Source organism: Chenopodium quinoa, unplaced genomic scaffold (genome assembly GCF_001683475.1).
Source record: "Chenopodium quinoa cultivar QQ74 unplaced genomic scaffold, ASM168347v1, whole genome shotgun sequence".
In the NCBI taxonomy this organism is placed as follows: domain Eukaryota; kingdom Viridiplantae; phylum Streptophyta; class Magnoliopsida; order Caryophyllales; family Amaranthaceae; genus Chenopodium; species Chenopodium quinoa.
In genome coordinates this window covers 1657744-1682713 of record NW_018744113.1, presented here as the reverse complement: position 1 = coordinate 1682713, position 24970 = coordinate 1657744, and the positions used below count along the sequence as shown (strand labels likewise).

Sequence of the window (24970 nt, the reverse complement as noted above, 5' to 3'; positions counted from 1 at the left end):
AAGGAAGGGGTAGCTAGGCGGCGGTTTCCGGCAGCAAAGGAGGGGTTTTCGGGGGTGGGCGCGAATTTTCGGCAGGGTGGGGGTGGTGATGTAGTGTTTTTCGGGAATGAGGGGTGGTGGCTGGGTTTGGTATTTTTTTTTTATTTTTGTTTTTATTTTTTTTTCTTTTTTTTAAAATTTTTTTTTGGACCTATCACGTGTTGACACGTGTCTAGGTAACCTGCTATATCAGGTTGGATGACCTATTGGGTGCAATAGAAATTAATACCCCCTAAAGTTGGGAGTGATAGATAATAAACGAAAGTTGGGATTAATTTGGGCGGACGAGGCAAAGTTCGGATTAATGGGAGCAATTTTTCTTTTTATTTATGTCAGTATTTATGTACTCTCTTCTAATGAAAGTTCAATGGATTAAGTCAATTTGTAATATTTATGTCATTATTATTCTGGGATATCACATGTTAAACTAATCAAAACTGAATTTCTAATAGTGATATTTCACTAAATTAATTCAATGTTTTTCTATCGACTTTTATGTAACGTTATGTGTCACGATTTATCTGTTATCACATGTTAAATCAGTCAAATTTTAGTTTCTTCTAGTGATAGATCAAAAAATCAATCTGATTAGTTTTCACCAACTTTTTTATGGCATTTTATGTCATGATGAAAGATCTATGTGCTATTGTGTGTTAAATCAATCAAACTTTAATTTCTTCAATAGTTAAATCAATGAATCAACCCAATTATATTTTCCATCAACTCCATTTGTAATATTTTATGTCATGATTTTTATACTATCGCTTGTTAGAGTAACTAAAATTTAATTATGCGACATATCGATGAACCAATCCAATGATTTTATAACCTATTGCTAAGTTTTAATTAAAATTATGGTACTTCAAATTTTTTTGAAGTACTCTTCGCTTCCGTATTTAGATACACATGCATGTTGATACACTAAAAAGACTATTACCTTTGTAGTTCAAAATATATCCTCTAAGTTTATTGAAAATTGTTGACCAACACTTAATTATATTTTCATCATCTTATCTTATTCTTGATTCTCATAAACTCATATGGTTAAAATTATAATTATTCTTGTATATCTTTCAAAACAAATAAATTAACCATTAACTAATTATTACATTGTTGTATAGTTGTAATAACCCAATGTTCAATTACAATTATAGTGTCAATAAAAAAAATTAAAATTTTAATGGTCGTTCTTTTATATCAGTTTAATAATTTCATATGTTAAAATCCATTTAAATTAATGTAAGGCTACCCTAAAATATTTAAAAAAAAAGTTATATTAACTAAATAAATGAACAAACTTAACGAACACATAAAGTCAGTCCATTTAAAATTAATCTTGCGTAGGTTTAGTTACTCTCATTATTCTATATATTATTCATGTTGCATAGGTTGTCATGAAAGTATCTTTGATTTGTTTCTAAACTTTGTTATGTATTTATTATTTGTTCATACATGCATTTATATATATATATATATATATATATATATATATATATATATATATCAACAATTTTTAAATTTTCACAAAACATATAGGACCCGTCATCAGATGAATATACAAGTTATTATTTAAATCTTTCACCCTATGCTACCTTTCCTGACAGAGATGTAAATGTGACCGAGGTAATTACTTATGCAAATAAGTAATTAATTTGATTTTATATTGATTCTAATACAAAATTCATGTTCTTTTCACGTTATTTTACTGAACAATTTTTTTTTTTTAAATAATAATTTTTATTAACTTTGAATATAATAAAAAAAACCTATTATAGGATACCATCGACCAAACAAACAGTGATTCCCTAAATACAATACTTATGGTGTTTGAGTCCGCAATGGATACACAAATTGTTCAATCATCTATGAGACCTGAATTTGCTACTAATATTGTCACAACTGAAGTGGACCCTTCAAATGTTAAACTATTTAGATCAATTACAAACTATGATTATAAAATTTTAAGAACTTTAATTTCTTTTTAAAAAATTATTATTGTAGAATGATGAAGATGATGCCTTAACTGTGACACTTATGGCAATGAGGGCCACAAGGGCGAATAATGTTGAATCTTCTATTGGAACAGTTGAAGTTGCTGCTAATGTTTCTACAACAACAATGGTAATACTTCTATTGTTAAATTGTGTAGGTCATTCACCAAGAAATAAAGTAAATATTCTCACTCATAATACATAAAGTTGTACATAATAATTAACAAAGGTGGTATAATAAAAATTATTACAGGATATTGTAGCTCAAATAGATGTTGAGGCCCTAACTATGGCACTTGTGGCAATTGGGATGACAATGCACCAAGATGGTGTACAACCTCAAGTTACTACTAATGTTGCAACAAGTGAAGTGGTAATGCATAATTATAGCTTTACATCATAAGCCTTATTTTAGTTAATTAGTTACTAAAGAGTACGTAGATTAGTTTAGGTAATTTTGAGTAAAACTTTTTTATTTATTACAGGAGATGATATATGGTTTGACTAAAGTTAATAATTATGTGAGAAATGTTGTTGATAAGTCTAGAACATTGGATATGTTGGTCACTGCTGCTCAAAACTCCATTGTGGATAATGAGGTAAAATTCTTATAGATTATATAAATCAATCATTGCTGAGTTATCATGTATATGTGTGTAAGCTTGTTCGTTAATAAATTATCAAATTATCTAAATATCTTACTTTTGATAAAGTGAATGGATGAGTAAATTATCGTGACCCAAATTTCATTAAAGTAAATTGTACAAAATTAGGTTACTATATTAACGTAAAAATAATGGAATAATAAAACTAATAATTTTTTTTTTTTGAACAAATAAAACAAAAAATTTGGAACTAGAAAATCTACATCTGTATTTGACTAATTAAGCTTAATTTTGTATACTAAAATTATAGTATTTTAATTCAATATCTCAAAATAATATACGTTTTTAGTGAAACTTGATTTTTGCTTAAGAAAAAAATAATTACACGTATCTTATTATTTATCTCTCTTCTTTCGATATTAGGGTAACAATATAATAGTAGCACTATATTAAGTAAAACCATTACTGATTAGGCATTTTTAAGGTTTGTAAAGATGGACATTTATTGTATAACTACGTCTTTTATGAAATTTGAGGGGACTTTATGATATATTAAATACACAAACAAATATCCGTTTACTCATGATAGGATATATCAAAAGTTATATATATTGGTAAAACCAATTAAGAGGTTTAAGGGGATAATACTAATAAATTATTATATTAGAGTATTTTGCATACACACAGTAAGAATAGAAAATTTATCACACAATTTGAGTTATGTTTTAGAGTATATGTATGTGATGACACAACTTTAAACTATGCAGGTAACAGAGACATAGTAACAAAATTATATCTAGTTGATTTTGGTTATTTTATTATTGAGGAAAGATTTTGATAAGAGTATTTATAATCAGATCAAATTTTAATTAATTTATGTAGAAATACACTTGATTTTATTATATTATGACAAGTAAAAAAATATTAAGTTAGTTATTTCTTGAAGATAGATCCATGCATCACTCTTTTTTTTTTTTCTTTTTCAAATTGTTTAATTATATTTTTACTGTGATATCCTATGTGCATTGATGGTTAATGATATTAAAGATGTTTATTATGCTTTATTTTATTATTTCTCCCCTTTTTTTCAATTCATTTTCAAACAAATGAACATTTTGTAGACTGTGATGGTTTTTGACATTAAACAAAGAAAAATGTCAAGATTTACACTAGATGAACGCTTAAAAAATTGGCTGATAACAATGTCTGTTCGAAATGACCATATAAGGATTGATAAGGTATGAAAAAATTCTTACTTTGTTTGAAGAGATATACATATTATAGTTTATACCCAAGTTTATATTACTAAGTTGTACCTTGCTTTGCAGTTCTATACTCATTTATGGTCCAACCAACAATTTAGGTCTCTAAATGAAGTTGATGACTTTATTCGCCTTGGATACCTTCCAAAGAGGCCTGAGAAGGAGGTAAAACCAGACAATAATGTAAGCTTATCTTTGTTTAATTAATTCTACTAACTAAGTTTTTACATGGATTTTTTTCGTTTGTATGATTGATATTATTCACAATTTTTGCACTATTTTCTTATGCAGTCTGCGGAAGTGAGCATTTCAAGGGGAAAACGTTCAACTAGAAAGAAGCTAAACTGGGAGTTTAGGTTTACAGGAATAATCTCTAATGGTGAAAATGTTCTCTATGATATCCATTTTCTAGATTCTAGTTCCAACCAAGATCCAAACAATGTAAGTGCCTTTTTTTTTGGTAAAATATATGTCAATGTTGTGTACTTTGTAGTCTTAATAATTTCTACAATGCAAATATGAGATTAAAAATTTAGTCTTAATAATTTCTAAATGGTTTTTTTTTTTTTTTTGAAAAAAAAGTCACGAGGCTTTAGGGTAAATGAAGAAATATTTTTCTCTAGTGGAGGAAAGACAAATGATCCTGAAAAACACCGCCGTAAGAGAAGGAAGACGATAGAGCTCACTCCTAAGGAAAGGGTAGAGGCATTTTTAAGTGAAGCATATCATAATCTCCTTAATAAGGCAAACAACAATGAGGACCTGGATGACGAAGGAAGATGCAATACGGATAAAGGCAAGAGGAAAATGTATGAAGATTAAAGATGGCTTGAGAAGTACACCAAAGACCCTTCATTAATTCAAACCAGTTGAACTTATGTAATAGTAAGAATTATGATCTCCTTTTGAAGGAGGGATTTTTTTTAGGGGTTTAATTAATTTGATGTATTTTGAGACTAATTTCTTGTTGTTTTGAACTACTTTCTTAATGTTTATTTATTTTTCCTAGATAAAACTTATTTCATCCATGATAAATCGAAGGAAAAAAAAATACAAGTTTGGGAGTATTTGAACATGATAATACATCATTCATGATCCAGTTTTTCAATAATTAAACATTAAACAGTTATCACAATATATTCAAAAATCTTTCTTTATAGTATGTTATAAAATCATGCTTGATTTTAAATTTTGTGTCATTTCATGTAATATGATTTTGAGGTAATAAATCAACATAGTATTGTCATATTAAGTCTTAATTGGATGAAATCAGATTAATCTTTCTTTCATATAGTAATAAGAAATCAACCATATTATATCTTTATGAAATTTATCAAATTGTATGCAAATAATCTAAAATGATCACAACATCCACAAGGACCATATTTTGATTAAACATGTACCATTAAAATTAGGATTAGATAATCACATTTGAACTTCACATTATTGTAATTTTTTTAAAAAGAAAAATTAGGAAAAAGAACTCTTACAACAAAAGGAATAGCGTACAAAAGGACTTTTTAATAATTAATTAACTTGAATTTTGTTTAATGAACATTCACTACTTCAATTTTATTGAAACCAACTATATGAATCAATAAATATCTAATGGTACAAATAACTCACTATCTAACAACACTAGTGTAATTAGCTATTTTTATAAATAACTTACAAATAGGGGTCGGGTCAACTAAAATAATTTTTAGAATTTTTTAATTAATTAAAATTTTATTAGAATATAAATATTTAAAAGAACTAAAAAAATGTAATTTTTCTAGTATAATGAAAGAACTCTTGCCTAGAATGGGTGAAGGGTGTGACATATATGTGACATAATATAAAGTATAAGTTTGGGTGCATTTAAGTTCACCAAGGTGGTATTACCACTTTATAATTTTCTCATGGTTACCCAATCAAATTTATTATATTTATCATTTTACCAAAATGATCTTATAGCCAAAAAATTTCTTCTACGTATCACCTCTACCTCATATGTCTTTTAAATCCACCCTTTTTATTCCTCTCATTCATATACAACATCTCCGCTCAACATCTTTAAAACTTATTTATGGCGAACTCTAATGAAAACTCTCGCACCAATCGGATTTATTCTTTCTAAATTTGAAAACCTTCAATATTTGCATCTTGGTGATGAATTGGTGTGAAATTTTAATTCGCCATTTCAATTACCAAATTTTGTGCTCGAGTGATGCCTTGGATTGTTGTTGAGCTTTGGGATAAACTTTTGAGAAATTTTCTTTGATAACATCTAACTTTTTTATTTTTAACTTTGGTGAATTGGAAAATAAGTTATTATTTTCGCTATCTTGTATTAATTAATTATCAAAGATAATAAGAATTGTAATTAAAATCATTAACCATGATTAGTTTTTTTTAACCACATGGTTAAGGATTCTGTTCCCATTTCGTTATAGTGGGTCTTCCAAGATCTCAAGTTTGCTCTTGTTATTGGTTAGCTACAAAAGTGTGCCGTCGTCAACTATTGTATTTTTCTATTTGAATTGTGTTTTATTTTAGTAGTTCTTCTTGGAAAAAAAAAGAAGTAAAGCGATGATAGTAGCAATCAAGGTATCAATGATGATCATTCATATATGATACGGACTTAATTGGCATCTATCACATCTAGCTTCTCGTTGTAGGATCATGTTCAAGTAAAATCATAATTATGTTACTAGGGGTAAGTTAATTGAAATTGAAAATCATTCCATATGTATACGAGTGGAATTAGGATTATTCTTTTCTTTACTAATTTTTTACAAGGGAGAAAAAGGAGTAAGGGTGAAAAAAGAGTATGACTCCCAACCAACATGGGTTTATTGTAGAGCTATTCATGGGTGGCCGGGCGGGACAACCTGCTAAGCCCGCCCAACCCGGCCCGCAAAAAAGGTGGGCTTGGACAACCTTTTTGAAAAAATTGGATATTTGGGCGGGCTAGGCCCGACCCGTTAATGTAAATGGGCGGGTATAGACAAGAAAATATGTGTTGTGGGCTAGCCCGCCCGGCCCGTTTATAATAATAATAATACTATTTTAATAATTTTTATTTAGTTAGTTATATATTTAATAATAAAAAATAATACTTTATATATTTAAGAAAATAAAATAATCAATACAGAGAGACTATAATGAACTATAAGCCTTTATTGGTTACAATTATTTATTTTAATTTTATATTATGACATATTTTGTGTGTTTTTAATTTCTATTGTAACTATTTGTGAATAAAAAATTTTAAGACAACTCTACCAAAATAATTTTAGCACATGTAAATAATAAATAGATTAATTAGTGTCATAAAAAATAAAACAAAAATTTAAGGCATGTTAGCCCGCGGGCAAGCCCGACCGGTTTAGTAAGCGGGCATGGACAAAGTATCAAGCTCGCATAAGAGGGTTCGGGTTTGATACATAAAGCCCATTGGACAAAAAAAATAAGCATAAACCCGGCCCGCTACCCGCCCAAGCCCGCAAATGAACACCTCTACTTTATTGGTAATACCAGAGGAGAGTTAAAATATCTTAATAGTACTAACACAAGAATATGACCAAGGGGTTGGGGTACAACATTTAATACATACTAAGAAGTACAAATGTGAGAGTTAACAAACTTCATCACATATTCTAGTCCTAATATTATTAAATCTTGTTCCTTTGCGCTTGTTGGACCTGTATAAATTATACTTGTGAAAATTTTACTTTTCTTGTTAATCTTTGACTTGTGGCAGAGAAGTCGAAGGCAGTGTGTGTAGGTATAGATTGTACTAAATCGGAATCAAGAGTCATGGGGTCATCTTTATTCGAACCTATGGATTCCACTTCAACAAGATCAGTTGAGGAGGGAAAGACTCTCACAAGCACATGAATCCCATCCTCAATACTCAATTCCTCAACGCTATAAGCAGTTAGACATGAAGGCAAAGACTCGTCTAACTTTTCCATAGCCTTTGTGTTAGGACAAGCCTAACATCATAGTTGATCACTCTGGGAGGCTTGACCTTTTTTTTAATTTGGTACTTCTTGTCGCGATTCCTCTCACCCAGGCTCACCAAACTAGAAGGTATCGACAAAGTATAAAGCCCGTCCTTTATGCTTCAAGATATTTAGCTATCTTGGGTAGTCTTATCCCTCATGTGTACATTTATCCACAAATTAGTAGCTAGCTATATTGGTTCAAGAAATCCAAAGCCTTTCCTTGCTTGAGTTTTGAATAAGAAAGGTGGATAATTTAAGAAGCTTGTTTCTTTACATTCCAGTGGAGAAACAATGGATTTTCCCAGGTTTCTTAGCTTTTGAGTATCTTGATTCTTGATTCATTACGGGGCAAGTGGGATCTTCTGTAGGAGTTTATAGGTACTATAATGCAGAATTTCACGAATCATATTCATTTGCACCTAAACAGGATCTACAAGAATAACACATAAAGAATCACATAATATATACCTTTGACGCGTGATTTCCACGTTGCAATTGACCGACAATTAGGGAGATAATAGAGCCTCAAGCGTTGCTCCTCTACTTAGTCTACGGGATAGGATTGAACCTCCACTACTGCTAGCTTAGGTAGTAGGGAACAAAGACTTCAAACCACCTTCTACGGAGAGGGGAGGAGAAAACCGACCATGAACGCCACCACACCACCACCGTGCACCACCTTGCATCGGGAGGCCGTACGGCTATATGGACGTGAGAGAGAGATTGCGTGAAGCTTTAGGGTTTGGTTGCTAGCTTGCCAATTCACAATTGACTGCTAATTATGTTGTATGTCAAACCCTAGGCAAGGCCTCTATTTAAACAACACTAGGTTAGATTGCCATGCACGGTTTTTCAATCTTTGTCACGGGGTATCAATTTAAATATTTATTTTTATTTTATCTCAAATTAAGCTACTTAAAACATTTTTTTTTTATCTTTTTTGAATACAAATTATATTGCTTTCTTTTATTTTGAACATTTTTTTTTATTTCAAATATGATAATTTTTAATTCACCAACTATATTAAGTTGAAAAATATGTATTCATATATTTTTTTTACTATAAGTAATCATTATACATCAAAGAATAATTACTAATATAGGAGTTTATTTATACAAAGATATAATTAGATATTTAAGTTTATAAATATATTATTCTACGTACAACTTTTTTTCCTAAATTTTGGAAGTAAATGTTTTGCATATATTTTCTATCAATTTTTAAAAAGTTTTACTAAGGACACACCATAAGATGACACGTGTCATTGTTGGTGTGTCTTTTAGTATATTGTTATTGATTGATTGATAATTTGATATGTATAATTAGAGTCCAAACCAAGTCCACAATACTCTCCCTTTAATCCCACAAGGCCGGCCACTCCATAAGGCCCAATAATGGGCTTCTTTCTTTTGTTCAATCCTGCACCCTTACAAATTTTTCCCTAGACCCAGGTGTATCTAGTACTACCTACACCCCTATCAAACTACACTGTTTTAATTAGTATTCCCCTATGTACGCATGAGTATTACTCCAATGATAAACCATCTCTTTCCACCGTCGCAATGAAGCCATTTCAACAAACAAACACAATAATTGTTCGTATAATTTGATCCAAAATTGGTTGTTTTTGCTGATTTGTTGTGGTAGTGACAATGATGAGGCAATGGTAGTTGACGTTTAAACATTTAATTTGCTTATTATAATTATATTTGTGTTTATTTAATTAAATAGTAGGGTTCATGATGGTTAATTTCACTTGGTTGAAGTTGTGATTTTGATTATGAGGTGTGTTTGACTTCTATGGGAGGTAGCTTGCTTTGAGATGCCCCCTCAATTGAAGAAATTATTGATGAAATCATAAAATTCTAGAGTGAATATTGACTAAAATCTAGAAGTTATTTAGTGTAATTGAGGATTGTGGTAAATAATTGGATATGTAGTTACTCCCTCCATTGATGAATTCTTGTGATATGAGATCATGAGAGAGAAATTTGAAGCTTCATAAGATAGCTATGGTGTTGAACAAAAAGAGAAAAGTTACAGATGTGTTTTTCCTTTAATTTTTTTCTCTTTATAAAATTTATTGATTTTTCCTTTTTTTTAAATAAAGATATATAACTCTTATAAATTAACGTATTTAACTTTATAAGTGAACATATAATATTTTGTAAATGAACATTTTTTTAATAATGGTTATAAATAAACATGTAATTATTACATAACTGAACATATAATGTTTTTCAAATGAACATATAATTATTTATAATTAAACATTTTAATTGTGAACCATCATTATAGAAAAATGTATTAAATTTATATATTTTGTACTTATTTTTCAATTAATTTGTGGGGTAATGTGGTAGATGTTCATGGAAAAAATATTGATTTATTAGTTTCTTTCAAAAAAATTCTTATCGCGATTAACATGTCTTTTTCAAATAAATTAATAGATTGGTAAATTAAAAAGTTTCTAATGATTATTATTAAAAAAAAAACAAGTATCTAAAGATTTAACATTTTCTTTTTTGAAGAATGTTTATTATTGCATGTCAAATTTATTGTTTAGGAAATTTGTTCATCTATGTAATAATAAATGGACATTAATGTATCTATTTTTGGTAATTATTAGGTTTTTGATTTTTTGTAATTGATTTTGATCATATGCTTTTTGGTTCATGAACATTGTATCATTTATTATTTTATTGCTAAGGTTATACGAGTATTTCTTTATTTGTTTATTACTAAATTTGTAAATGAACAATTATTATGTTGATAATGATTAATAAACAATACATAATATTGTATGAATTATGACATACAAAGTACAACTTGTTTCTCAAATATTCTAATATATATAGTTAATGAAGGTTTAAAATTTACAATTGTTAATCCTCAATTACCAATTCAAGTTGTTATGAATATTTAGTTTTTTGTTTATGAACATGTTGCTTTCCTATTATGAACATTATATATATACTATCTTTATATTTTCTTTTGAAGGACGTGATTTATAGTAGTACTTAAGGAAAAACAAAGGTTTATGTCCTTTTGTAGGGAATATTTCAAGCATTACCCCTAGCTTGAACCCCACTGTGATCATACACTAAAGTACGGTGGCGTCCAAAGGGAAGGAAGTTAGAGCAAAATAGTCGCCAACAAGTTTTCGGAACTTATAAACCGTTCACGAGGTGAAGGTTATACCCCTTAACGATCCAGGAGATCGTCAACTCCAACAGGTCTGGAACCATGACTGGTAGTTCGGGGATGAAGGTACAAATCCAACCTAAAAGAGATTGAACCTGCCCTAATAATAGACCTTTACTTTATTCTGATCGTATTCATGTGCGCTTTCTAACTAACATGCAATCAATAGGTTAACCCTAAACTTATTTATCTATGTTGGTTGAATATTAATGCACAAATAAATCTATTATTGGCGATCACTTGAATTATAATCAAATTAACCCTAAACAAGATTAATAATTATCTTATATAAGCGTGATTACAAGTACAAATTCCCTTTAAAAATGCATAAAAGGTGTGATCAAGCAATAAACATCAAGCAACATAATAATAATCATAATAAAAATTATAAAAATAATCATGTTAAAGCATAATAATAATAAGATCCTAGGCATGATACTAACAGATTAATAACAAACCCTAGCATGTCATTAAGCAATAAAGATCAAAGCTTTAACACTAACATGATACTAACAATCATAAATATTAGGAAGAATATAAAAAGCATCAATCTTTTAATCATACTTGATATTAACATTTTTTAGTTGTTACCCTAAACATGATACTAGGAAGACTAAAATACCCTAACAAGACGCTAGCAATCATAATAACAACCTGTAGACACCCAAATGTGTCTCCCCAAAACCAAACCCGGTGATGAGTACCTTTCATGTCATTTGATTATCGAACAAAGAGAAAGTGTGAAAGTCTAGTGATGAGGATGTTTTTATTAAAATGTCTCTTCTTTTTGTTTTTGAAAATATTTCTTTTCTTACCTTATTTTTGAAAAAAACGTGCATTCCAGTTTATTTTGGTCCATGATAAAGGTCCAATAATAGTGTAGTTGGATAGGGCTTGAAAAGACCTTTCCAATGATATATTATAAGCCCGATTCCAATGAATAATGAGGAAGTTATGGCCAAAATACTAAACTGGGCCCGATTTGGTTTTTATATGCGGCCCAATGATCTAGAAGAGGTCCTATTATTAATTATCATTCCTAAATCTATTAGGATTGATTATAGTCTTTTAGAATACTCTATAAGGTTCTTTTAAATCCTAATGGAGTTAGGATTGATAATTATGTTTTAAAGAGTTTGAAATTGAATAAAACTACTCCTTTTTTAGAATCCTTGTTTTGTACAAAGTGGAATATATTCAGATTTTATTTTCGTGTCTCATTTATAAAGTATTTAAAAAATACGGAATATTAAATTTCGGAATATATTCAAATTAATTTAATAATTTGAAACTTTTGAAATTAAATTTCGGAAAATAAAATTTCATTTATAAAATATTTAAAAAATACGGGGGATTACAGAGAGAGAGGGAAATAGGGTTTGGGACATTAAATTTGGAGGAAAATGACAGATTGTGAGTCCCACAGTCAGTTTTTGTCACTGGAGTTAGGGCATGTTCTCATTGACTGAACTCAGCTGAACTGAACTGAACTGAACTGAGCTGAGCTGAGCTGAACTGAACTAAACTGAACTAAACTGAATTGAACTGAACTGAGCTGAGCTTAACTGAAATGAACTTATTAATTAGTTATTTATAACTACGGATTAGTGATCTTTGATTACTTATTGATTATTTATTATTATACATACGTGTATTTACAAATATACATATTAAAATATTTAAGAAAAATAGACTATTATTATTATTATCATTATCATTATTATTATTATTATTATTATTATTATTATTATTATCAAAAAACAAAACCTACAGAGTCAATCAATTTACAAGAAATTGGTAGGGAGCCGAGATACAATCTGGGCCCCCACCCCTCTAGCTATAGCGAACCCGATCCTGCTGAAAATGTGAGCAGCTGCACGAGCACCAATATCCTGAGTCTTAGCGAACGCCTGAACCCGCTTCAGCAACGCAATAGCATCCTTATCTAATTCCCCCAACGAAGAAAAGGAGAAAGCAAGAAAACCATAGCCAATAGCCCTGCAACGCGCCCCATACTTGTCCCGCTTCCGCCGAGCCGCCGCCGACACAACACGACCAGGAACGAAGTCAGACAACCCCAATTGTGTCAAAGGTGAAGACCCCGTCAAATAAACACATACATCAAGGCCTCTTGATATGTCCATTTTATATAGTATTTTACCCCTGTCCCATGGTCATAATTAGTAGTGTTTTTGGCTCTTTAGAGCCACTTTTATTACTAATTGGTGTTTTCTAGTGTTTTCGTAGATTTGGTTGACTTTTGCAAGGATTTACACTTTTGGAGTATTTTCCTGAGATATTTTGGAGCAATCACGAACATTAGAAAGGCACGACCAGAGTTTATAGCCCAGGGCCGGTTAGAGCCATCGAACCGGTGATTAAAGGCTCGGTATAGGTGATACCGGGGCATTTGGACCGAGTATTCAAGACCCAAAGAGGAAACCCAGATTGGCCTGAAGAATTGGAATGCTAGATTAATTTCCTATTGATTGATTTAATGCTTTGTGACTAGATTAGGCCTATCTTTTATGCATGAGTTTGACAATATTGATTCAAGAATCGAGAGATGAGAATTAATGTTTAGGTCTAGTTTCAATAGGCTAGTTAATTTATAAATGGTTAAATCAAGATTCGAGAGATGAGATTTAATACCGGTTGTTGAGGGTAAAAATACCTCGTGTATGTGGACCAATCCCATAGTGACACGTGGCCCTGTTATAGGGTGACACGTGTCACCACGAGAAGATGCCACGCAATCCATAAATCTTAAGGTCTCAGGCCAATCCCATAGTGACACGTGGCCCAGTTATAGGGTGACACGTGTCACCACGGGAAAATGCCATGTGTTTAGGCAATATGAATCTTCTTTAAAATCAGTACGCCAAAAAGCCCTAACAACGTCAGGGCCCAAATCCCAAGAAATGACAATGAAAGCCGTAAAACGGCGCCCCCAGAGTGGCACGTGGCATTCGCTGATTGCGCAGCCAATCACGTCACGCAAATCTAGGGTATAAACCCTAGAGAGGGGCACGAGTCCCACCCTTATAAATACCCTAATCATTTATGAAGGGAGGGGATTCAGACAATTGAAAACAACAAAGCATTAAATAACTCCAACTTCTCTCTACTTTCTCTTTCTAGCCTTTTCCGTTCTGATCACTGACTTGATCGTCGGAGGCGAATATTCCGTAGATCGGAATATTCGTTGTTTTGCAGGTGGGACTAACTCATTGCCAGCAGAGCGTGACCAGTATCCCAGGAAATCCAAAAAAGACCCAAACATTTGGTGCCGTCTGTGGGGATACTCGTACGTTATGGCGATAGACGGTCAGACACCTAATCCAGGCGAGGATGGACATGTAGAGGATATAATCCCTACGATCCGTACTAGTGATCCTCTGATAGCCACATTTGAAGAAGCTGATGACCCTCCTGTTACCGCAGCCTCTCTTAAGGCCGCGCTTAAAAAACTCAGAAAGGAAATTGAAAATGGAGCCTCTACCTCTAGGCAGCCGCCCAGGAGAGAGGAACAGAGGGCTCCAAGAAAGACACACAGCTAAACAGTCCATACAACGAACGCTGGAAACACTCCATTTTGAAGGCCGACTGGAAGGTCCCCGAGAGTACCGCGGACTAATTTCTCTGACTTGCTGGCGAAAACGCAGTCGGCTGGGGGGAGGGGTAGGCAGCCTCGAAGAGAGGAGCCTGAGCCGTCCAGACGATGGAAGGACGTAAGGGATTACCTTCGGCATAAGCAGCGGGAGCGCGCCGCCTACTCTGACACGACCTCAACCCCGACAATGCCGGATGATTTTTCACATCATTCTCTTTCCCAGCATACCAATACAGCCATCTCCAGTGGAAGTCAGGCAGTTTTCAACCCAACTCCTATTCCAGTCTTCCATGCTCCAACTCCTATTCCAGCCCAATCACTACAATATCAACCTCAGGCGTTCAATGGCTTAATGTAGCCAAACCCCCAGGCATACGGACAGTATGGGCCATATGGGCAGGTGTACGGACAAGCTCCCTATCTGGCTGGACCGTCCGTGCAACCGCAACCCATCGATTGGCAGATGCGCCTACTTACTCTAGGAGATAAGCCGCCCCCGTTTTCACAAGATATTTTAAATGCCCCTCAGCCACCAAAGGTGAAGAGTGTACTTGTGGGAGCTTACGATGGTACGGGAAACCCAGAAAAGCACATCACCTCGTACAGGAACCTGATGTACTTGCAAAGCGTAGATGATGCTACTTGGTGCAAATGTTTCCCGGCTACTCTGAAAGGTGTGGCACAAGATTGGTTCAACAGTTTGTCGGCCGGTTGTATCAATTGTTTCACCACTCTTAGTTTGCTGTTCGTGGGAAATTTTTCATACAACATACCGCCTCGAAAGACTAGCCTTAACTTGGCGACAATCGTCCAAGAAAAAAATGAGGGCTTACGCTCGTACGTCCAGCGATTTAACCAAGAAAAAGCCCAAATTCATAATCTACTGGACGAAATGGCTTACTCTGAATTTCTCCGGGGATTAAGGCACAATGGTTTTAAATTTGACTTGGTAAGGAAAAAGATTCGGACATACGCAGGTGTTCTGCGGGAAGCCGAAGCTTATATTGAGGCGGCGGACTTTTGTTCGCTCACAAAAACAGAAGCGCCGGCCAAGGGGGCTGAGAAGAAATATTCTCAGCAAGACTCGGCCGGCCAAAAGAAAGAAGGAAAAAAGAGAAAGGAAGTCTGGGTGGCTGATGGCCAGCCACAGAAATCCAAGAAGGTCAAGGCGTACGAGCCTCAGTTTGAATTCAACAAGGATTTTTATTCTATCTTGATGGAAATCAAGGATAAGTTTGAGTTTGAGAAGCCACAGCCGCTGAGAGGCCCGGCTTAGTATAGGAACAAGAACAAGTACTGTCATTACCACAAGGATGTGGGACATGACACGAACGATTGCATTAACTTAAAAAGACTCCTGGACAAACTAGCCAAGAAGGGCATGCTGAATTCATATGTGATGAAGTCCAAATTCACTTACACACGGACAAACAACACATCCGAGCAAAGACAGAAGAATGATAAGAACAAAGATAAAGATGATGGCAACAACACTGATTCAGGCTTTGTGGCCGTGATATCAGGAGGATTTGCCTCAGGCGGTCCCACTATGAAAGGGATCAAGCAGGATGCCCGGAATCTGGGAAAGGTGATGCAAATGGATTCAGTGAAGGGTGAACCCTTCCCTGAAGTAATCATCAGTGAGGCTGGTCGGGGGGGGGGGGTCAAAGCCTTGCACAAAGATCCCATGGTATTCATTATGAAGATAGCCAATCTGAAGGTCGGACGAATATTGATAGACACGGGTAGCGCGGCTGATATCATCAGCCTGGCCGCCTTGAAGAATCTAAGCTTCCCAGAGGATGCTCTCCAAGACATCACTCACCCGCTGGTCGGATTTGGGGGAAATGTCATCCACCCAGTTGGGCGAATAGACTTACCTGTCCGATTCGGGCAAAAAGGGGAAGGAAGAGATATGGTTGTCCGCTTCTTGGTCGTAAAAGAACTGACTGGATATAATGTCATACTCAGCCATCCTACACTGAATGCAGCAAAAGCAGTCGTTGTGCCTCACCTAATGCTGCTAAAGTTTGAAAGGACAGACGGGAAAATAGGTACAATCCAGGGAAGTCAGAAGATGGCTAAGGAATACAATCAGTTGGCGGTTAAGCCTACAGCGCGCGGATCAAAACTGTCCAAGCCAAAAGAAGAAGGAACCTCACTCCCAACACACCAGGTCGGCTAGAAGCGTAAGGCGACCAAGATAGAGCAAGCATGGCAGCTAATGACTGTCGGACGGCCAGAAGAGCTACGCCCCCAGCAGGCCGGCTGTCACCAGGATATAGTGCTTGACCCCGATCAACCAAGTCGGACGGTTAGTGTGGGCACTATAGCTTTGGGTGTGCTTGGGGATGAGTTAATTCAATTATTGAGAGAGTTCAAGGATATATTTGCATTTGATGTCGGTGAGATGTCAGGTATAAGTCCAGATCTGGCCGTGCATAAATTGGTTGTGAATCCGGCCGTAAAACCTGTCCGTCAGAAGAAAAGGAATCATGGGGAAGAGAGGAATCAGGCGGCCGCAGAAGTAGTCAAAAAGCTTCTGGACGCCGGTTTCATTCGGCAATGCTATTACCCAGATTGGGTGGCCTATGTGGTCCTTGTCAAGAAGCCGAATGGAACTTGGAGAATGTGCGTAGATTACACTGATCTAAATAAGGCATGCCCTAAGGATAGCTTTCCCCTGCCTAAAATCGACCGTCTGGTTGATTCCACGGCTGGGCATGCCCTAATGAGCTTTATGGACGCATACTCCGGATTCCATCAAATTCCGTTATGGGAAGAAGACCAGGAGAAAACAGCGTTCGTGACTGAGCAGGGGTTGTATTGTTATAAAGTTATGCCATTCGGCCTTAAGAATGCCCCAGCTACCTTTCAGCGACTTGTTAACACAATCTTCAGAGATCAGCTCGGCCAGAATATGGAGGCGTACATTGATGACATGATTGTCAAGTCAAAAGAGCCGGCTGGCCATTTGAAAGATCTACGAGAAACTTTCACCGAACTCAGGCGGCATAAGATGATGTTAAATCCAAAGAAATGTGTATTTGGTGTTAAGTCTGGTAAATTTCTCGGATTTTTGATTGATCAACGTGGAATCGAGGCCAACCCTGAAAAAACCCAAGCTGTCATGGACATGAAGTCACCAAGGACAGTTAAAGAAGTCCAAAGATTGACCGGCTGTTTAGCCGCACTTGGTAGATTTCTGTCAAGATCAGGGGATAAGTGCCGCTATTTCTTTCAAACCATAAAAAAGAAGGCCATGTTTGAGTGGACAGAGGAGGCCGAGGAAGCATTCGTACAGCTAAAAGGTCATTTACATACATTGCCTCGGCTTGTCAGTCCACTTAAGAGCGAGAAGCTATTCATCTATCTTGCTATCTCAGAACACTCCTTAAGTGCCGTCCTACTTGCTGAACGGGACGGCCGCCAGATCCCTGTCTACTTTATTAGCCACGATCTGCATAACGCTGAGCTAAGGTATTCCCCCATTGAAAAATTTGGCTTGGAATTGTACATGGCATCAAAAAAGCTGCGGCCATACTTCTTGGCACATTCAATTGTGGTCTACACAGACCAACCTTTGAAGAAGCCATTTACAACGCTAGAGGCAAGCGGTCGTATGCTGAAATGGGCCTTGGAAATAAGAGGCTTGGATATTACATTTGAGCCAAGAAAGGCAATCAAGGGGCAAGCCTTTGCGGATTTTTTAGCTGAAATGACTCGGCCGGATCTTCAGACGACCGGAGATCAAATCTGGAAAGTGTTCGTGGATGGAAGCGCGACAACCACTGGTTGCGGTGCAGGTGTTATATGCCAGTCACCTGAAGGAGATAAGTTTGAGTACGCCCTGAGATTCCAGTTTCAAGCCTCTAATAACGAGGTCGAGTACGAAGCCCTCTTGGTCGGCCTAAGAATGTGTAAGGCGGTAGGAGCAACAAAAATTGACGTATGCTCGGACTCCCTACTTGTAGTCAGCCAGGTGAATGGAGACTTCGAGGCGAGGGAGCCGACCATGATAAGGTACTTGAAGATTGTAAAAGAGGAGGCGGAGAGCCTAGATCATTTTATCCTACAGCAGGTCCCTCGTTCGTCCAACCATCAGGCGGACGCCCTCTCTAAGCTAGCATCCTCAGCATCATGTGATACTCCCAGGTCAGTTTTTTGGGAAGTAAAAGAGAAGAGGAGTATTGACGCTGAGCCAGTACACGCAATTGATAGAAGCTCCACTTGGATGGACGGGATCATATCTTACCTTAACGACGGATTACTCCCGGCCGATCCTAAAGAGAGCTGGTTGATGAAAAAGAGAGCGGCTTGGTTTGAAATTAAGCAAGGAGAGTTGTTCAAAAAGGCATTTTTAAAGCCGTACCTGAAGTGCATCACTCCTGAGAGAGGGTATGATAACTTGGATGATATTCACCAGGGGCAGTGTGGTTCTCACATTGGAGGACGAGCTTTGGCTGAAAAGGCTGCCCGCCTGGGTTACTATTGGCCGAGCTTAAAGACGGACGCAATGGAAATAGTAAAGAAGTGTGACAAATGCCAGAGGTTCGCAACATTAATTCATCGACCCGCGAACAGTCTTTCGGCCATCAGTAGTCCGCTCCCCTTTGCCAAATGGGGGATAGACATTTTAGGACCATACACACCAGCGTCCGGCCAGAGGCGGTATGTGCTTGTAGCAGTAGACTACTTCACAAAATGGGTAGAGGCCGAGGCCGTCCAGGGAATCAAATGGACGGATGTTTCAGCTTTCATATGGAAGAGTATCATTACACGCTTTGGCGTTCCTTAGTCTATGGTGTTTGACAACGGACCCCAGTTCGAAACGCCTCAACTCAAGGAATGGTTGGAAGACCAAGGCATAGCTCATTGCTTTGCTTCAGTCGGCCGCCCACAAGCAAATGGTCAGGTAGAGGCATACAACAAATTGATCTCCAATGGAATTAAGTTCAAGCTTGAAAGAGCAGGCGGCTTATGGGCCGACGAACTGGTTAATGTGTTGTGGTCCATACGAACCACGGCGAAAAGTTCCACAGGAGAAACTCCCTTCTTCTTAGTCTATGGTGCTGAGGCGGTCCTTCCAATTGAAATGTATGAGCCCACTCTTAGGGTGATGCTATATGATGAAGCGGCCAATTGGGAAGCCATGAAGACCGCTCAAGACTTCCTTCCTGAAGCTAGGGGCAATGCGGCGCTTAGACACGAAATCTATCGTCTTCGGATGACAAGGGCATATAATCGCCGAGTGTCAAAGCGGCCGATAAAATTGGGAGATCTGGTCCTAAGGAAGATGGAGGATGTGGGACGAGCAAATGAGGACGGCAAGCTAACCCCAAATTGGGAAGGGCCTTATCGAGTCAGAGAAGAGGTCAGAGATGGGACTTACCGTCTTGAAGCTATGGACGGCCGACCTATCCCACGTACATGGAACACTGACAATTTGACGAAATATTATGTTTAATTACTTAGCCAAAAGTTGTGTACACAGTTAGGTCTGATGACCGAGCAATGTAAGCCGTACGGCCATAGCAATGTAATTTTGACAAATTAATGAAAAAGTCAAACATTGTTATAATTATTTTTCTATTTAATTTATGCTCATTTGCAGTCATAACTTATACAGATAGGCCGCAAGGGAGTTGCAAGTAGGCTGCTTGCAACATAGCAACACGGTCGCAGAACCAAAGTAAATTAAATGAAATGGGCAACTTGATCCCAAAAGCCACATGAACGCATCCGCCCTTAATTAATGCGGACGGTAAAGGTAAGGTACCCTGTGAAACCCATATAATGGGGCAAGGGCATACCTAGGCATTCCAGCCCAGCCAAACATGAAAATTCTAAGTTGAGATCACACTTGGAATTTTCTAAGTGCGTCCGAGCAATAATTTCAACGGACAAACTCACATAAAGCCAATTGAGCGACCAATTAACGTGTTGATTCGACGTACCACCTAGTCCAAGGGCAATCGTTATTATGATTTGATTAACTTGGTAGAAGTCATACCACCTAAGGTACAAATTTTACCAAGCCAATCAAACCACCCAAAGTATGGACTAGGCGAACGCCGAATAAAGGGGCATACCCCCCAATTGTACGAAGATACAAAAACGTGAAAAGTACGTGTACGAAGATACAAAAACGTGAAAAGTACGTGTACGAAAATGCAGATACCATGTAAAAACTTGTTAAGTATAAAATGTGCAAAGTATGAAGCAAAAATTGGAAGCTAAATTAATAAAAGGGCCGCTCAAAAGGCGGTAAAATATCTTACATAAAAACCGCTTGAAAAGGCGGTTGAAAAAGTCAAGAAAAATATACATAAATAGAGCTTAAAAGAAGAGAAAGCTGAAAGTCAGGGGGCGGCCGGGGTTGAAGCTGAATCATGGACTGGGATGGGATCCTAAGAAGCTGCAGGAGAGGCCTCCTCAGCTGGCACCTCTTTGCTCTCCGCTTCACCATCATGGCCGTCCGCCACTTAATTTTCCTCATCCTCTGAGGTTATTGGTGTGGCGTCCAGCTCAGGAGAAGGTTGTCCAGCCTTCTTAGCTTCTTCCCTGAGGCAGACGAAGTTGAGGCGCTTAGTGAAGCGCTCTTGAAAATAGGCGGCCTCTCCATCTTCCACCATGAGCTCGAACGCTTCGAAGAAGAAACTCTTCAGCCTATCCTCAGCGTTTTGCTCAATGCAGACGACCTCGTCTGCGCTAGGGGCCCGAGGCGTCTTCAGCTGGAGAGTCAAGTCCTCAACAGACTTCTTCAAGGTCTCCACCTCGGCCATAAGTGCGTCCGCCTCGTCCAGGGATTCTTTCAAATGCTTCTGGGCCAAGGACACCTCACTTCTGAGCTTCTCTGAAGCCTCAAATCCCTCCTTCCAGCGTTGGCCGTCCAGAAGGGCCTGGTCCCTCTCCTGCCTCATAGTGTCCCTGGCTAAGGCCTCCTCTTCGAGGGACTTGCCCAGTTTCACCAGATCCTCCGCCTGCCGCGTTGCCTTGTCGGACAGCGCATTGATTTGGGTATCAAAGTATCGGCGCTGGACGGCCGCTTCCCCAGTAACAGCATCCTGGGCCTTCTGGACGTTTTCCCAGGCGCGCTTCAGCTTTTTGTTTTCTTTCTCTTTCCATTCAAGGAAGGCGGTCAGCCGCAAGAAAAGTTGCGCATAAGAAAAATAGGGTAAATGTGTTAGTAAAGTAAGAGTGAAAAATTGACTAAGTGCATTTGAGGAGAAAAATTACCTTAGCGCTGCAATTGATCATGGGGCCGAGGAAACCCTTTTGTATCCCCCGCAGCTTGTCTCACTGCTCAGCAGGGACGGCCCGGGCCATGGCTTCCCGCATAGCCTTCCTGTCCGCCCCAGTAAGGGACTGGCCGGGCAGCTTTATTTGTAGCTCCTCTGCAATGTCTGTAGGCGGACGCAAAGAGTCTAATGTAAGCTTAGTAAAAAAAATAAAAAAATAAAAAAATAAAAAAAAAAAAAGAGAAGAAGAGAAGAAGGAACAAAATAAAAGATCCAAGGTTACTTGGAATGACCGTCAGAGGAGCTTAGAGGGGTAGGAAGGTTGAAAGTGAATGGCGGGGGCGGCGCAGGCTCGTTATCCCCTTCCCCCGTCCGGCCAGGCTGATCGCCGGCCGACTGATTGGCATCAAGCCAATCAGATTCATTGACTCTTTGGACGGGCGGAGTCACTTCTGGCCCGGTTGGTTTTGCCGGGGTCGACTTACCCCTATCGTCCGATTTCTCGGACCTAACATGACCCGACATGGCGGCCGGATCTATGGACTTGGAGGCCCCGCTATCGCTCAACCGGGGTTGTTCTCCTTTGGACTGTTTTGAGACAGTCCGCGACGTCGTCTTGGCCGCAGAAGTGGAAGTGGTCTTGGATGCGACCGTCTTCCTCTATTTGGACGCCTTACCATCCTGATCCGTCTTGGACGCAGGAGACGACTACTTCCGTTTGGACGTGGGGGTTGGACTGGCCAGCTGTAGAGACAAAAGTTAGTAAAAGAAAGCAAGATAATATAATAGATCGAGCCTAGTTAGGAAGAAGATCTCCTCCGTAATGCATACACGGACGTAAGGAGGAAAGCTAGATGGGTTTACTTACTCCTTTAGATTGCTCGTACAGCCTCTGGCGAGCCTTGTACCGAGCCAAGTCAATCTCGGACATGTTGACCTCCCCTTTTTGCTCTTTGTCCAGCATCTTGTACGCCTCACCTGAAAGAGGAGGAAAAAGAGTTAGAAGATTCTTCAATATCAAATAATATGTGTAAGTGTAAGAATATGTGTCCGTGCGTCCACCTTGGGGCACGTTCTTGTACAGGCCATAGGCGGACATAAAGGTGGGATCCCGCAGCCAGCTGGATAAAGGGACCCAGTTACTTGGAACACGCTCAGTTTTGCCGTTCCTTTTCACCCGCTTGACTTTGAAATATTCAAGCTGGTACTCTTGGCTGGGGTGGACGGGTGGCTTATCGGGCTTGAGATCCCCACGTCCAAGTTGAATTGGCTCAGCATTGAACCGATTCATCCGCAAGTTAAATTTGACGTCCTTAGTTTTGATGCGGTAGAATCGGTGCTTCCAGTCGCGCCACTTGGAGACGCGGTCCATCACCACCATGTAATCTCTAGTGGTGCTCAAGATGAGCCAGACGTCCGTATCCGCGTCCAGCTTAGTCAGTGAGTGCATCTCACAGAAAACTACAAAGTCTGGCTCGAAGCCCTTGCAGATGCACGTCACCAGGTATCCAAAAATGTTTAACCAGCTGTTTGGCATTAGCTGAAAGAGAGCTATGTCATACTCGTCCAAGATTGTGCGGACGAAAGGATGGAGGGGGAAGCGCAGTCCAACGTCTAAGGACGCCCTGTAGACGCTGAAGGATCTTTGGCGGGGCCTCTCTTATTCCCAGGCGGCCAAAGCGCGGGACTTCCTTGGAGGCTGGATCTCAAATCCTTCCCCAAGGAGGAGGAATGCCTTGTATTCCTCAAAGTTGTGGTTCAGGTTGCCCAAGGTCGTGCTACCCATGGTACAGGCGTACGGATCCTTGAAGTTGTCAATGTTGGCAACATCCTCCTCGGTCGCCTCTTCGCCCTCTGCGGCCGCCGCTCCACCCTCGGCCGCATTCTCAGCTTCGCCCTCTTCTCAATGAGGAGCGCTCCCAAACTCGGAAGACAACACTCTATCATGGTCGGCTACCTCCGCCGAGCTGCGGCTCCTAGAACTATGGCCGCCTCGGGGGGAGATAATGTCTTCAATTGGTCGTTTGCCCTTATCTTTGGCACCGGCCGCCTGACTCCCAGTAGGAGGAGCTCTGCGAGGGGGCAGGTTGGACGGTTCATTAAGTAAAATCCCCGTTCTTTGTCTGTCCGACCTACCATATCGGAGATAGAGTTCTGAGGGAGTGGGGACGGACGCATCAGCGTCCGCTCGAGAAGAGGAAGGAGGCCCCTCACAGAGTAGCAACTCGGCCCCATCCATGACCGAGCTGGCATATTGGGGGAACCTCAACCCCGGAGTTTGCCCGGACGTTCCCCCCATTAAAGGAGCGCCTTGAGTTCTTTGTCGCTCCTCAAATGAGGAAGTTACTTCCACGGCCGAGCAGTGAGTGCCCGTGGAAGCGGTCAAAGGAGTGGTGGAAGGAGTCTCTACGTTAACATTGTTTGGGTCATAAGGAGGCCTAGGTTTTACCAGACTTCCGTCTGGATTTCTGGCCGCATAACGATCGTACGTTTGCATCGTCCGTGCCATGTTCGACTGCAGGGATAGAGAAGAATGGGTGGATGTGAGTTGGTACGCACTAGAAATGGACCCACTCCATGAAGGAGACAACTCGTCTCCGTCCACTCTAGACTCCTCAGTCCCAGCTTTTAAATAAACAAAGAAATAAAAGACAAGGAAAAGAAAAACAGGCGGCCTACCTCTGTACGTGTTGAAAACTTGGAAACCTTGAAGATTGATCGGAAAACTCAACCAATGTCACCGGAAAACTCAAACGCGCGGAGGAGCTCTTGAAGATTCAAAGGAAAACACACTTTCTCTCTCTAGAAGCTCTGACTTCTCTCTAGAAAATGTAAAGTTCCAAAGTTCCAAAATGAAGTCAAACCCCTTGTATATATAGGAAAAATTTATGGGGGTAAGATAGTAAATTCATCTTTCCCGCCTAACTTAACTCAACGGTTACAATTTGAAAAAGTGACCTAGAATTTGGAAGGACAAGGAGCAACTCCGTTAAATTAGGCGGAAAGGATGACCTAATAAACGG

At 38.3% G+C, this 24970-nt stretch overlaps 1 protein-coding gene across 1 annotated transcript; it reads left to right on the top strand.

Moving 5' to 3' along the window:
* The first annotated feature begins 19507 nt into the window (after window positions 1-19507).
* Window positions 19508-20173, top strand: LOC110692566. Its single transcript, XM_021869602.1, has one exon. It carries the CDS (start codon window positions 19508-19510, stop codon window positions 20171-20173), a length of 666 nt encoding a protein of 221 aa, XP_021725294.1.
* Window positions 20174-24970: the final 4797 nt, after the last annotated feature.